Source organism: Brassica napus, chromosome C6 (assembly GCF_020379485.1).
Source record: "Brassica napus cultivar Da-Ae chromosome C6, Da-Ae, whole genome shotgun sequence".
In the NCBI taxonomy this organism is placed as follows: Eukaryota; Viridiplantae; Streptophyta; class Magnoliopsida; order Brassicales; family Brassicaceae; genus Brassica; species Brassica napus.
In genome coordinates, this window is record NC_063449.1 from 26507377 (window position 1) to 26522097 (window position 14721).

Genomic DNA, 14721 nt, shown 5'->3' on the forward strand with positions numbered 1-14721 from the left:
CGGGTATTCAAAGTTATAAGTATAAATTCATATCCGCGTGAACACGTGTTGGAATATGTAGAGGTGTCTTTGAACCCATATTGCTTAGTAACCCAAATCTCATAAGACCACCATCAAGTGGTTATATTAGTAGTTGTAATGCAATACAATCCTTTTGTCTTTCATCATCTTAATTAATGATACACCAAACATAATAACCTGTTAGGTATTAACTATATTTTTTTTTACAAGTATTAACTATATATAATAACAAAATTTCTAAAATAAAGAATAGCAGGCCTACTTCTTGCAGTAAAAGCTTTTGCCAGGCAAAACATATTTATATTAATTTTTGTAACCGGTATTGTTGTATCGAAGCGTAGAGAACCAAAAACTTAATTGATGTTATATCTTTACATAATAGACAGTCGATAGCAAACGTTTTGGAAGCTCGTGGAAATCAGGTGGAGGATGTTTTGGGCGTCGTCATCGCCCCAAACGTTTTGGATGTTGTAAGCCTATACATGCATCTTCATAATGTAAGCCTATACATAAGCATTTCGAATTTCTTTATCTTAAATAAATCCAGCTTCATTATTTAAAACAACAAGTCGATTATAATATGTATTAATTAGGTCAACTTACTGATTGATCTGAGGCTAGAAGACATGAAGGGAGATGAGAAGAAAAAAAAGTTGATTTTCTTACGACGGTACCGCTCACTAGCATTGTTATTAAGCTTCTTCTTTTTTGTGGTAACTTGTTATTAAGCTTCTTGACTGGACAACTAGGCTAAATCACGTTAGATATTTGGGTCTGGGTAAGGCAAATTCAAAAAAAAAAAAGGTTCATAATGAGTGAACACTTGTGCCACGTTTAATTTACTGCAAATAAAAAGTTTTTTTTAAAAACGTGATGGACACCATATTTGTATGATTGATCGATTGGGAAGTCCTGAAATACGAAAAGAGATTTGCAAGAATTATTTTTAATACGATTTGAAGTAGATCAACAAAAAGAAAAAAAGCCTCCAAAAGATTTGTCATTAGTTGTTACCGGATTTTGGAACATCGCATCAAATAACTAAGATTCTGGGAGACTGAACTAGGCTACGCCTGGGTATCTCGGGTATCGGTTTGATTCGGCTCGATTTGGGTATTTCGATTATTGGGTAGTTTGGATAGGGAGTTAGATGATCCATTTTCTACTTGACTTATTTTTGGTTCGGTTCGGATAGTTTCGGGTTCGGTTTGGTTCCGATAGTAAAATTAAGAACCGGAAAATACCCAAAAAATTGGTTCTCATTTGGTTCCGGCTCGGTTATTTCGGGTAGTTCGGTTATTTTGGGTAGTTCAGATATGTCGGGTTAAATATCGGTATTTTAGGTAAAATAACAAATAGTTAGAATAGATAAAATCTTGAATATTTTGGATATTTCAGATAAAAATATACGGATACTTTTGGATTGTTCAGATACTTTGTAATAATTTATTTTTCTTCAAATATTTTCGGATACTTTTAATAAAATTTTAAATTATAAATATATATATTTGTTTATGTTATATGTATATATAATTAATATTTTTATATATTCAGGTACACGTTTGGTTCTCGGTTCGATTCTGGTCCAGTTCAGTTATTTCGGATATAGAAATATAAGAATCATTCAGATATTTGAGGGGTTCAGTCTGTTTCCGGTTATTTTGGTTCGGTTATTCGGTTCCAGTTTTTTTTGCACATGCCTAGACTGAACCCATCATGTGAATTTGTTTCCATAAAAATTGATAATTATGTCCAGCATTTTGTTGAGTGGTCATGTTCGATCTACCTATTACGCAAAATTAAATCATATTGGTCATGGAAATTAAACTTTTACTCTCAACCCATTTAAATATCTATTCACTGACTGCATTTTTTTGTGAATTAGTCTGATTTTTTTCATAGATCTGGAATATTCCAGGTTAATATAAAATTAGACAATTATGCTTTAAATATGTATATCTTCTATAATAATTTTGATATTATTAATAATATATATCATGCAAGACTTAAAATATTTTAGAGGCGGTAATAAATACAGAACCAATAGTAATTATGTTTTTTACTTTTGGAAAAGCATCTATGAGAATGATACATTTTTTTACGCTGATTTATTATGATATTACACTTATAAGAAAGATTACATAGACGATTCGACAACCGACAATACTACATGATTTATGAGGATTTAAGCCTGACCGGATTTACTTACATTTTGTTGAAGATCCTTTGTAAGCCTTTCTTTCTTAGTCTGCATAATTATTTAATAAATCGTTTTCCGGTAATTGAAACCTGGACCTTATATAATGTGTAATTTGCAAGAAATTGCATAACATGGAATCGAACTCTAGGTCTGAGTGTAAAAGCCTTTAAACTTTAACCATTAGGATAAGATACTTCCACAAGAATGATACTTTTATAGTTCATTTTTTGTTAGTTTTGCAATCTGGTTAATTTGTATTTTTCTACTATTATCTCTGTTTTAATTTAGAAATTTAAAATTTTTGCCCACTAATTAAAGAAATATTAATTATAACTTTATCTTTGATTATTTATTTCAGTATTTTGTCAACGAACAATTTTTAGACGGTTTTAGCAAGTCAAATGTAACAGCCAATGATAATTAATCATTAAATGTCATCTCGAATTAAACATATAAACAAAGTCATCTTTTATTATTGTTTAGTAAAGATACACGTTTTAAAATGTTGGTAAAATAATTAATAAGTTTAATCAAAAGAATAGTGTAATAATGTTGTGATAATTTATGAAAGAAGAAATTAATTTATTTTTTGCCGACAAAAAAAAAATTATTTATCAATTTGAAATTAGAACCTTTTGACCAAAACAAGTTTTGACAACACAAAAATAAAATAATAAAGTGGTGGCGACATCACTTGTCTCACACCAAATAAACCAAAAACAAATGGAGTGGCATATCTCCAAAATCAGTGAATAGCCAATCAAATGGCTTCTCATTAATTATGTATGACCTTAACTTTTTTAATAAATATGGCATTATCATCTATTAACTAATAAGTGCCAATTTCACCGGCTCTTCTGAAAACATTATTTTTGTTATGAAAGTCAGCGAAAGCGCCGAATATGTCGAAAATATAAAGGATGTGGGGTCCGCTACACTATTTGCACAGTAAATTTCTTTTCTATATATATGATCGATTTCGATCATTTGTAATATGATCATTCACTCTTCTCTTCTCTCTAATAATAATCTTTCTATCAGTATTAAAAATTCTACGGGTATAAAATTTTGCCCTTATTTAAATTCCTGCGATATAATAAAATTCCAATTTTTTTTTATAACACGTTATCAGCACGATCACTCTGCGATTCGAAATACAAATGGCAAACATCGAGAAACTCCAGTTCCCGGCCCTGAAAATAACTGGAGAAAATTATGTCGGGTGGGTCACAAACGTGAAACCATATCTGGTGATGAAAAAGATAACCGAAACAATTGTAATCGGTAACAAATCACCACCCGGACATATAGCCGAAGCGATAATCTTCCTGAAGAAGCATTTAGATGAAAGTCTAACGCACGACTATGCAAACGTCGAGGACCCAGCTGAACTGTGGCAAACTTTAAAAGAAAGGTTCGATAACCAGAGACAAATCAACCTCCCTCACGCTCTAGAAGAGTGGAAAAATCTGAGGTTCCAAGATTTTCAAAAGGTTGAGGATTACAATTCCGCTGTCCTGAGGATAGTTGCACTCCTGAAGTATTGTGGTAATCCTGTCTCTGAGGCAGAAATGATGAATAAAACATATATCACTTTCCACAAACAACTTCACTTCTTGCCCGAAATTTACAGAAAATGCGGGTACACGAGATTTTCTGAACTAATGGTTGCGCTCATGTTAGCTGAAAAGAACAATGAGCTCTTGATCAAAAACCACAATTCCCGACCTACGGGAGCCAAAGCATTCCCTGAAGTGAATGCTACGGCGATAGAAAATTCGGAAAGGAGAAACCAGACCAATCGAGGTCATGGCCGCCGTTTCAACAACAAACGTGGAAAAACTTACAATCCCAAATGGAGGGGATCTAACAAGTGGGTTAGACCCGGGCAAGTTTCCAAGGGTAAAGAAACTCAAGAGGATACCACCCAGAAGCGTGAGACAGTGTGTTACAGATGTGGTTGTAAAGGACATTGGTCCCGTACCTGTCGTACTCCTTCACATCTTTGTAAGTTATATCAAGAGTCCACGAAAGGAAAGGCTAAAGAGGTGAACCTCACGGAAAATGTTGAAGGGACCTCATACCTTGAATCCTCTGACTTCGCTAATGAGCTGGACTAGATTACTCCTGAAGAGAATCGAAATGCCTATGATAAGAGTATTGAATAGTTTTCAGTATTACCATGTATAATTACATTTCCTGTTTTAAACAAATAATGATGTTTTAACATCACCTTAATGTATAATTATTGTGTTTTTCCTTATATGAATGAATTTTGTGTTTCCTTTTATATTTATGACAATTTCAGAAATGGATCAGAATGCTAATGGAGCAAAATCTAAGAAACGGATTCGTGAAATATGCATACAAGATGGTTGAACAACGCACACTATTCTGAGACAAAAGAGATATTTCTCTGATATAAAACCGACAAGAATTGTCGTCAATACAATATCAGGTCCTGCAGACGTGATTGAAGGAACTGGTAAAGCAAACTTTACTTTACCGAATGGAACAAAATTTTCCATAAATAATGCTCTATATTCTCCAAGTTCTAAAAGGAATTTGTTGAGTTTTAAAGACATATATCTTCACGGATATGATACTCAGTCTGCAACTGAGGATGGAAAGAAATACATGTATGTAACTTCTGAGAAATGTGGAAGAAAACACATATTGGAAAAGTTTCCAGAACTTCCTTCGGGGTTACATCATACTTATATCGATGAGATCGAATCAAATCTTGTAGTATAACGGAACCCAGAAGAGTTCACGTTATGGCATGATCGCCTTGGCCACCCAGGAACTACAATGATGCGTAAAATCATAGAAAGTTCACATGGTCATCCACTGAAAATCCAGGAGATTTCTCAAGGGAATAAAATGACATGTGTTGCATGTTCTCTAGGAAAATTGATCGTAAGGCCATCGCCAACCAAAATCGATAAAGAATCACCAAAGTTCCTTGAAAGAATTCAAGGCGATATATGTGGACCTATACACCCACCTTGTGGACCATTCCACTATTTTATGGTATTAATTGACGCATCCAGTAGATGGTCACACGTTTGTCTATTATCATCTCGAAATGTGGCATTTGCGAGATTTCAAACTCAGATAATCAAACTGCGAGCACAGTTTCCTGATTATACTATTAAAAGAGTTAGACTAGACAACGCTGGTGAATTCACATCCCAAGCATTCAATGACTATTGTATGGTAATGGGAATTGAAGTTGAACATTTGGTTGCTCATGTTCATACGCAAAATGGTTTGGCTGAATCTTTAATTAAGCGTCTGCAATTGATTGCAAGACCATTGATCATGAGATCAAAACTTCCAACCTCTGTATGGGGACATGCCATTTTGCATGCAGAAGCACTCATTCGGATCAGACCGAGTGCATACCATAAGTATTCCCCACTACAGCTAGCGTTTGGTCGAGAACCAAACATTTCCCACTTTAGAATCTTTGGTTGTGCGGTATATGTGCCTGTAGCACCACCACAACGTACAAAGATGGGACCACAAAGAAGATTGGAAATATATGTTGGTTTTGATTCCCCATCAATTATAAGATACCTAGAACCACAGACTGGTGACGTCTTTACAGCACGTTTTGCTGATTGTCATTTTGACGAAAATGTATTCCCAGTTCTAGGGGGAGAAAACAAAAATGTTGGAAGTGATATAAAATGGAGTGTACCATCATTGTTATATCTTGATCCTCCTACTAAAGAGTCAGAACTAGAAGTTCGACGAATTATGCATTTACAGAGTATAGCTAACCAGCTACCTGATGCATTTGTAGATACCAAGACGGTAACTAAATCTCATATACCAGCTGCAAATGATCCTGCTCGTATCAAAATGCCAAATGAACAAGAAAAGGAGGATGACACACGAGAGCCAAAAACACGCCTGAAGCGTGGTAGACCTGTTGGTTCTAAGGATAAGAATCCTAAGAAACAGAAGAAAGCTGAAATATATGATGCACCCAAAATAGCAGAAAATATTTTGGAAGAAATAAATGATAAGGATTCTGATGAATCAGAGCATCATGAATCAGAGCATCATGAATCGAAAGATAATCATGAGATTTCTATTAATTACATCCATAATAAAAGGATATGGAATAGAAATGAACAAAATGACCTTGATGATGCTTTCTCATATATTGTGTCAAGTGAAATAAATGAAGAAATTGATGATCCAGAACCAAAATCTGTCTATGAATGTCAAAAGAGACATGATTGGGAACAATGGAAAAATGAAATACAAGCTGAACTTGATTCGCTTAATAAACGAAAAGTATTTGGATCTATTGTGCTCACACCTGCAGATGTGAGACCAGTTGGGTACAAATGGGTTTTCAATCGAAAGCGAAATGAGAAAAATGAGATTACGAGATACAAAGCTCGTCTAGTGGCTCAAGGTTTTCTCAAAGACCTGGAATCGATTATGAAGAAACGTATTCTCCAGTTATGGATGCCATTACATTTAGATTCCTGATGAGTCTAGCAGCTGATAAAAATCTAGAGATGCGTCTCATGGATGTTGTTACAGCTTATCTATATGGATCATTAGATACTAATATCTACATGAAAGTTCCTGATGGATTTAAAATGCCAGAAGCATTAAGTTCCAAACCTAAAGAGTTATGTGCAATAAAATTGCAAAGATCATTATATGGGTTAAAGCAATCTGGACGTATGTGGTATAATCGTCTCAGTGATCATTTAACAAAAGAAGGATATGTGAATGATCCTATATGCCCATGTGTTTTCATCAAGAAAACAATATCCGGATTTGTAATAATCGCGGTATATGTTGATGATCTTAACATTATCGGAACTCAAAAGGAAATACAAAAGGCATCAGACTATCTCAAAGGAGAATTTGAGATGAAAGATCTTGGACAGACACAGTATTGTCTTGGCCTACAAATAGAACATTCACAAAATGGTATATTTGTGCATCAATCCACATACAGTAAAAGAGTGTTGAAACTATTTAACATGGATAAATCAACTCCTTTTAGCACCCCGATGGTCGTTAGGTCACTTAATATTGAAAGTGATCCATTTCGACCACCTGAGGAGAAAGAAGAGATACTTGGTCCGGAAGTACCATATCTAAGTGCAATTGGAGCGCTGATGTACCTTGCAAATTGTACACGGCCTGATATATCATTTGCTGTGAATCTTTTGGCAAGATTCAGCTCATCCCCAACTCGAAGACATTGGAATGGGATTAAGCATATTTTTCGTTACCTCCAAGGGACCATTGATTTAGGCTTGTTTTATCCTAAAAGTTCAAAAGGTCAAATGGTTGGTTTTGCAGATGCATGATATCTTTCAGATCCACACAAAGCCCGATCGCAAACAGGATACGTTTTTACGATCGGAGGCACTGCTATATCTTGGGGTTCCCAGAAACAAACGCTCGTGGCTACTTCTTCAAATCATGCTGAGATCATTGCACTCCATGAAGCAAGTAGAGAATGTGTATGGCTGAGATCAATAAGCCGACACATCTGTTCAAGCAGTGGGATTGACGAAAATACGGAGCCAACTATTTTATATGAAGATAATGCAGCATGTGTTGCTCAAACAAAGGACGGATATATCAAAAGCGATAGAACGAGGCATAATCATCCGAAGTTCTTCTCATACACTCAAGAGCTCGTGAAAAAGAAAGAGATTGAAGTAAGATATGTCCAATCATGCGACAATGCAGCTGACCTCTTCACAAAATCACTTCCGACTTCGATATTCAGAAAACATGTTCGTAACATTGGAATGCGTCATCAGAAGGATCTATGACTGCTCATTCGAGGGGGAGCTTACGTAGTTGTACTCTTTTTACCTTACTATGGTTTTTCCCATTGGGTTTTCCTATAAAGGTTTTTAACGAGGCAACAAAGACGTTAAGCGAGAGCGAATAGTGACACCGGCCCCCAAGGGGGAGTGTTATGAAAGTCATATAGAGACAGCGCCGAATATGTTGAAAATATAAAGGATGTGGGGTCCGCTGCACTATTTGCACAGTAAATTTCTTTTCTATATATATGATCGATTTCGATCATTTGTAATATGATCATTCACTCTTCTCTTCTCTCTAATAATAATATTTCTATCAGTATTAAAAATTCTACGGGTATAAAATTTTGCCCTTATTTAAATTCCTGCGATATAATAAAATTCCAGTTCTTTTTATAACAATTTTGTCTTTTTTATTATTATTATTATTTTTTTTTTGATAAACAAGTCTTTTCTTATTTAATACACCAAAACTCAACTAATGGAACTTTCGTTACAATATAAACAAAGAGTAGAAGACATTGGATCCGACTGGTTACTGCTCTAGCTTTGGATATTTTGCTGTAGAATATAAGTTTTAGGTTTTTGTGCTATATCTTTAATTTTTTTACTGTAGAATATAAACTTTAGGTTTTTGTGTTGTAATTTTAATGTTTTGCTCTAGATTTTTTGATGTAGAGTCTAAACCGTAGATTTTTTGTTGTATCTTTAATTAGATTTTTAATGTATAATAAGTTATGGATTTTTGTAGTATAATTATAGAAATTTGGTTATGGATTTTTAAATTATAAGTAGTTGACTAAATATTAAGTTGTGATTCAAAATTAAAAAAAAAAACAAATGGATAAATTAAGAAGCATAAATATAACCTATTATTGTATAATTATAAATGATTTTTGTGAAAATATATAATACATATATGATATACACTACAAGAAAACAACGGTATTCTGACGGACATTCCGACGGAATTCCGAGGAAACATCAATCCGTCGGAATATTCCGAGGAAATTCCGAGGAATCCCAAATTTTGGGTTTCCTCGGAATTTCCTCGGAAATTCCTCGGGAAATTCTGAGGAAATTCCGACGAACTAGTGATCGATCGATGCGTTTTTGGACATATACCCATCAATCGATCACATTGTTACGCTTTGGTCCATCTTAGTGATCGATCGATGCGTTTTTGGACATAAATCCATCGATCGATCCGTTTATAAAAAAAACATTCGAGATTTTGAAACCCCAAACACTAGTTCCTCAGAATTTCTTCGGAATATTCCGAGAAAATTCCGAGGAACACTTGATATCCTCGATCGATCGATGGGATAATCTCATCGATCGATCACATTGTTACGCTTTGGTCCATCTTAGTGATCGATCGATGCGTTTTTGGACATATATCCATCGATCGATCCGTTTAAAAAAAATTGACGTTTTGAAACCCCAAACACTAGTTCCTCGGAATTTCCTCGGAATATTTCGACGGAATTCTGAGGAAGAAAAGGGTTTCCTCGGAATTCCCTCGGAATATTCCGAGGAAATTCCGAGGAAATAGGGTTTTTAAACCGAAAACAACGTTTTGCGGTTTGAATAACACCTATATAACCCTTATTAAGTGTCTTACGTTCATTATGAAGTCAAAAATTTGTTCCTTACCCTATAATAAACACTTTTCCGATTGTATGAACGAAATCCCCACAACATAAGAGAAACACTTATACACTTTAATGAACGGTAAAGGGAATACTTACAATTCGTTTTGAAATTTGTTATTTCATGGTTTATGCTCATCTATACAAAGAATCCTCAATGGTATGCACTACAATTGTATAAGAAATGAAATACGACAAAACAATTTGATGTTTTGAAACCCCAAACACTAGTTCCTCGGTATTTCCTCGGAATATTCCGAGGAAATTCCGAGGAACAATATAAATTAATAGAAATACATGCACATGATATTCTTTTTCCTCGAATTAATGAAAATATTCCGATGAAATTCCGACGGATATTTAAGTGGCCGTCGGAATTTTCTCGGAATATTTTCATTTAACCGGGCAAACAAGCCGCCAAATATTTCGCGAAAATTGAAATTGAAAATACTGAGGGAATTCCGACGGAAAATATCCGTCGGACCCAAGGTTTTATAAACTCGAAACGCATCTTCTTCCCCATTTCTCTCTTCTTCCTCTCCGGCGATCTCTCTCTCCTTCCGGCGTTCTCCACCTTCTCTCGCGACGATCTCTCCGGCGAATCCTTTCCATTCCCTTACAAATCATGTAAGGACCCTATCCCACTCTCTTAGGTCCTATTTGTTAGGTTTTTAAGTAGATTTGATGATTTTAGAAGGTTTTTGATAGATTTTTGTTAGGGTGATTGGGTAGGATTGTGATTTGTTGTGTAATAGGTTTAGAATTGTGATTTGGTTGTGTTGAATTGATTTAGAACTTTTTTATAAATTGTTCATTATTTTTGTATTTACAAAACGTTTTTTCTATATAAATTCGATTTTTCAAAACGTTTTTTGTATATAAATTCGATTTTTGGATTTATAAAAGATGATTTCATATTTATAAAAATATTTATATTTATTAAAACTAATTTTGTATTTATAAATCATTTTTTTGATTTATAAACACTATTTTTTTATTTTTGTATTTATAAAAACTATTTTTAAATATACAAACCGTTCTTTGTATATAAATTTGATTTTTGGATTTATAAAAGATGATTTCATATTTTAAAATTAATTTTGTATTTATAAAATATTTTTTTTTGATTTATAAACACTATTTTATTATTTTTTGTATTTATAAAAACTATTTTGTATTTATAAAAAGATGATTTCATATCTATAAAAATATTTATATTTATAAAACTAATTTTTTATTTATAAAAAAAAAATTGATTTATAAAAACTATTTTATTATTTTTTGTATTTTAAATATGTTTTCTATTTCAATTTTAATTTTATATTTTCGAATTTCAATTTAAAAAAAAATAAATTTATAATTTTTTTTTTTAATTTTGGAAATATTCCGAGGAAGTTTATCCCTCGGAATATTCCGACGACATCTTCCTCGGAATATTCCGAGGAATTTCCGACGAACTTGTGGTCCTCGTAAATTTCGAGGAAATAAGGTTTCTTCGGAATTCCGTCGGAAATTTCCGAGGAAAGATGAATTTCTGAGGAGTTATTTCCGAGGACTTTTTTCGTCGGTATGTCGTCGGAATAGCGTTATTCCGAACGACATACGGACGATTTCTTCCCTCAGTATGCCGCTGTTTTCTTGTAGTGACATAATCATGAAATTTGAAATTAAACTTTATTTTTATATTTATATGCTGTACATAATCTTTACTTAATAATTATAATATTCTAGTCATTTATATACATATATTTTATATATTTATTATATATTTAGTAGAGAGATAGAGCACAATATTTGTCAAAAGAAAGAAAAAATCATTCTCAAAGCACTTAAACTAGTGCTCTAGAAAACTTGCTGTGCAAAATCGTATATTGCAAAGTTTATTATGGCTGTAGGTTTCAAAAACTAAATTACAGAAACAAGAATGTAGTGGTAATAAACTAGACAAAAAGTAAATTTTATTGCTGTAATAAGAATGTAGTGGTAATTCTATTAGTAATCGACCACTACCTTCGACAAAAAAGAAAAAAAAAAAACAGAAACAAGTCTAGATTATAACGCTTGGTCAAAATGAAGAAGACATGGCTTAAAGAAATAAGAACAAATTAATATCTGAAGGAGTTTCCATGTTCCTCATACAAGTACAATGTCCTTTGACTTAACTCTTCGCAAATTAGCTTGTAACTATCAGCCTTGCCCACTTGAAGATGCAAAGTGTAGAAAAGTCTTTCTCCTCGAGAACTCGAAGATGAAACATCCACAACAACAAAACCATCTTCTTCTAATCCATTCAACACGTTATATATCGAAAACTTATGAATCTTGGACGATGAGATTTGGACCATCACTTCGTTGTCTCCATGCTTAGTCGCAAAAACGGTGGAGACATAACTAGCAACCGCTTGTGGTTGCGGCTTAATGTAACGGTCAGTGTCTCTTTGACCCGATACTCGCCCCATGAGGTCTTCCTTCTTTTGAGTTAGCTTCTTCACTTGCTCTTGCAGCTCCGGTATGTACTTCACGGTCCGCAAAACCGTCTGAGGAATACTTAGCTTCTTCTGCAAGAAAGCAAGGACAAAAAGAAAGGGTTAATAAAATATTCTTCTTATCATTTGGTTTTTGATATAAAACACATTAAGATGACATATCAGATCAGCTACTTACCAGTTGATCAGAGGCTGGAAGACATGAACAAAGAGTTGAGAACAAAGAGTTGATCTTCTTGCGACGGTTACGCTCATTAGCATTGTGACAAAGCTTCTTGATCATGACCGAATTGTTGTCAATTCCATTTACCTCGGACGAAACAGAAACCCCAAAGCTGGTCTCATGATGAGCCACTCCATGCGTATTTGGTACCGGAAAATCAAGAAACGACGTGGCGTTGGTGGAGTAGCTCTCGTGCTCTCCAGTCAATTCCATCCCAAATTTTGGAAACAATGCAGGGCCCAATTCGCACATTTTAGCTTGATCAAAGACAAGTTTTCTAGATTATGTTTTCTCTTGAATCTGTTTTGGTTGTAAATGTCCAGCGACATAGATACATATATATACGTGTGTGATTGCGGATAGTAGAGCTAGCCAATTAAACAGCAAATACATCTATGTTGTCAAATGGAAGTTAAAGAAACCATATTATAAGTGTTTTTGAAGTGTTATACGACCTAGTAAGAGAAATCATGTTCTGAGCATATACCACGAGCATATACCCAAAAAGCCCCATCTCATTGGAATAGGGTTATGTATAGGGAATGTGATATATGGGGCAGATACTTATGGGGTTCATTGGATTAGAGATCTGAAAGATTTTGTTTTTCCAAATGTTCTTGTATTGAATTTAGCATGTATAATAATTATGTAAAATTGATGGTGTTATTGAATTAGTTATTTATACAACTTCGCTAAAACTTATTGGAAATTAAGAATTTCATCAATGTGGAAGCCTCTTTAGTCGAGTGGTTTGACTAAGGGTTCATTAATACTTCTACGTACACCAGGAGGTCTGGGGTTTCGCAAATTATGCAGATTATGGAGAAAAAAGGTTACAAGAGGTCTTCAGCATGGTGCAGGGCTTATCATCGAACATGGATCTCATAGGGCGGCTCGGAGTGATGGAGTCAGACGTGCATTCTCTTATGATGGTAGAATTGTCGGCTGTAGAATCGTCTATGTAATATTTCTCATCGTTGTAATAGCATAATTAATGAGACGTTAAAAAAAAAAGAATTTCATCAATAAATTTACCAAGTTAAATTTGAAAGTATTTTAAAGTTAATTTTTAATTAAAAGTTAATGAATCCAGACTGTATTCAAAGTTCTTTTCAGTATTTTTTTTTTACTTATTATTGGGTTCACCCCCTAGGGTGAACCTAGAGGTTCACCAACCAATATGATTTTCTTATTTCATATTCGATATCTTTTAAAAAAAGAAATAAAATATTGTCAAGTTATTGTATGTTTTTTAAATAAAAAGTAAATCAATAAATAAAAAATAGTAGTAACTACAGAAATAAATAATTTAAAAAAAATATTTTTAAAGTCGTCAGCAAAACACTAAACCCTAAATCGTAATCACTAAATCTTAAATCCTAAACCCTAAACCCTTGGATAAATTTTAAACTCTAAATCAAAATACTAAACACTAAAACACTCAAGGGTTTAGGGGTTAAAATTTAGAATTTAGGGTTTAGTGTTTTAGTGTTTAGTGTTTTTGATTTAGAGTTTAAGATTTATCCAAGGGTTTAGGATTTACCCAAGGGTTTAGGGTTTAGTATTTAAGGTTTAGTGATTATGATTTAGAGTTTAGTGTTTTACGGACGACATTAAAAATATATTTTTTAAAAACATTTCCGTAGTTACTACTATTTTTATTTATTTTTTACTTTTTTTATTTTAAAAACATAATATATAAATTGACAATATTTTGTTTTCTTTTTAAAAGATATCGAATATAAAATAATGAAATCCTATTGGTTGTTGAACCTAGAGGTTCACCCTATGGGGTGGACCCAAGAATAACTCTATTTTTTTACCTTTTTTAGTTTCAATAGTTAAAAAAAAAAATGAAAATCCTTAAAATGAGAATCAAAATTCATCAGAAATCAAATAGTATCATTTTCCATTTCAGTAGAAAATAAAGTTTGACAAAAAAATATTACATCTAATTAATTTGTAAAAATTGAAAATCAGATGCTCAAATTTCATACATTTACATAAATTGAAAATTGAAAATCAGTCTCTTTTTGTTGTTGTCAAAAAAAAACATATCTAGCTAGTCAAATTTTAAAGCTAAATTATTTTGAAAATATTATATTTGAAAATAGATATAAACCAAGTAACTTAAAGAAATTAATCACTTTCTTTAATTCATCATTATTAAATCACTCAAAATATTTTGGAACTTAAAAAAAATCATCAATTAGAAAGTAGGCTTTTATTTTTATTTTGTTTTTAAATTCCACCAAATTATACAAATATCTTGAAAGTCCACGTAAATCTTACCAAATCTAAAGAATTCTAAAATAAT

The 14721-nt window shown here is 33.0% G+C and overlaps 1 protein-coding gene across 1 annotated transcript; it reads right to left on the minus strand.

Moving 5' to 3' along the window:
- Nucleotides 1–11088: 11088 nt before the first annotated feature.
- On the minus strand, nucleotides 11089–13512 carry LOC125588917 (transcription factor ORG3-like). Its single transcript, XM_048760869.1, has 2 exons — nucleotides 12360–13512; nucleotides 11089–12253 (listed from the first exon to the last, which is right to left on the minus strand). The coding sequence occupies exons 1-2, from the start codon at nucleotides 12654–12656 to the stop codon at nucleotides 11801–11803; spliced, it is 750 nt and encodes a 249-aa protein (XP_048616826.1). The 5' UTR covers nucleotides 12657–13512; the 3' UTR covers nucleotides 11089–11800.
- Between the last annotated feature and the right edge of the window lie 1209 nt (nucleotides 13513–14721).

Excerpts from the sequence above, each read along its gene's own strand:
- LOC125588917 (XM_048760869.1), bottom strand. The coding sequence starts at position 12,656 with ATGTGCGAATTGGGCCCTGCATTGTTTCCAAAATTTGGGATGGAATTG. Across the intron at positions 12,254-12,359 it reads TTCCAGCCTCTGATCAACTG|AAGAAGCTAAGTATTCCTCA; the intron begins GTAAGTAGCTGA and ends GCTTTCTTGCAG.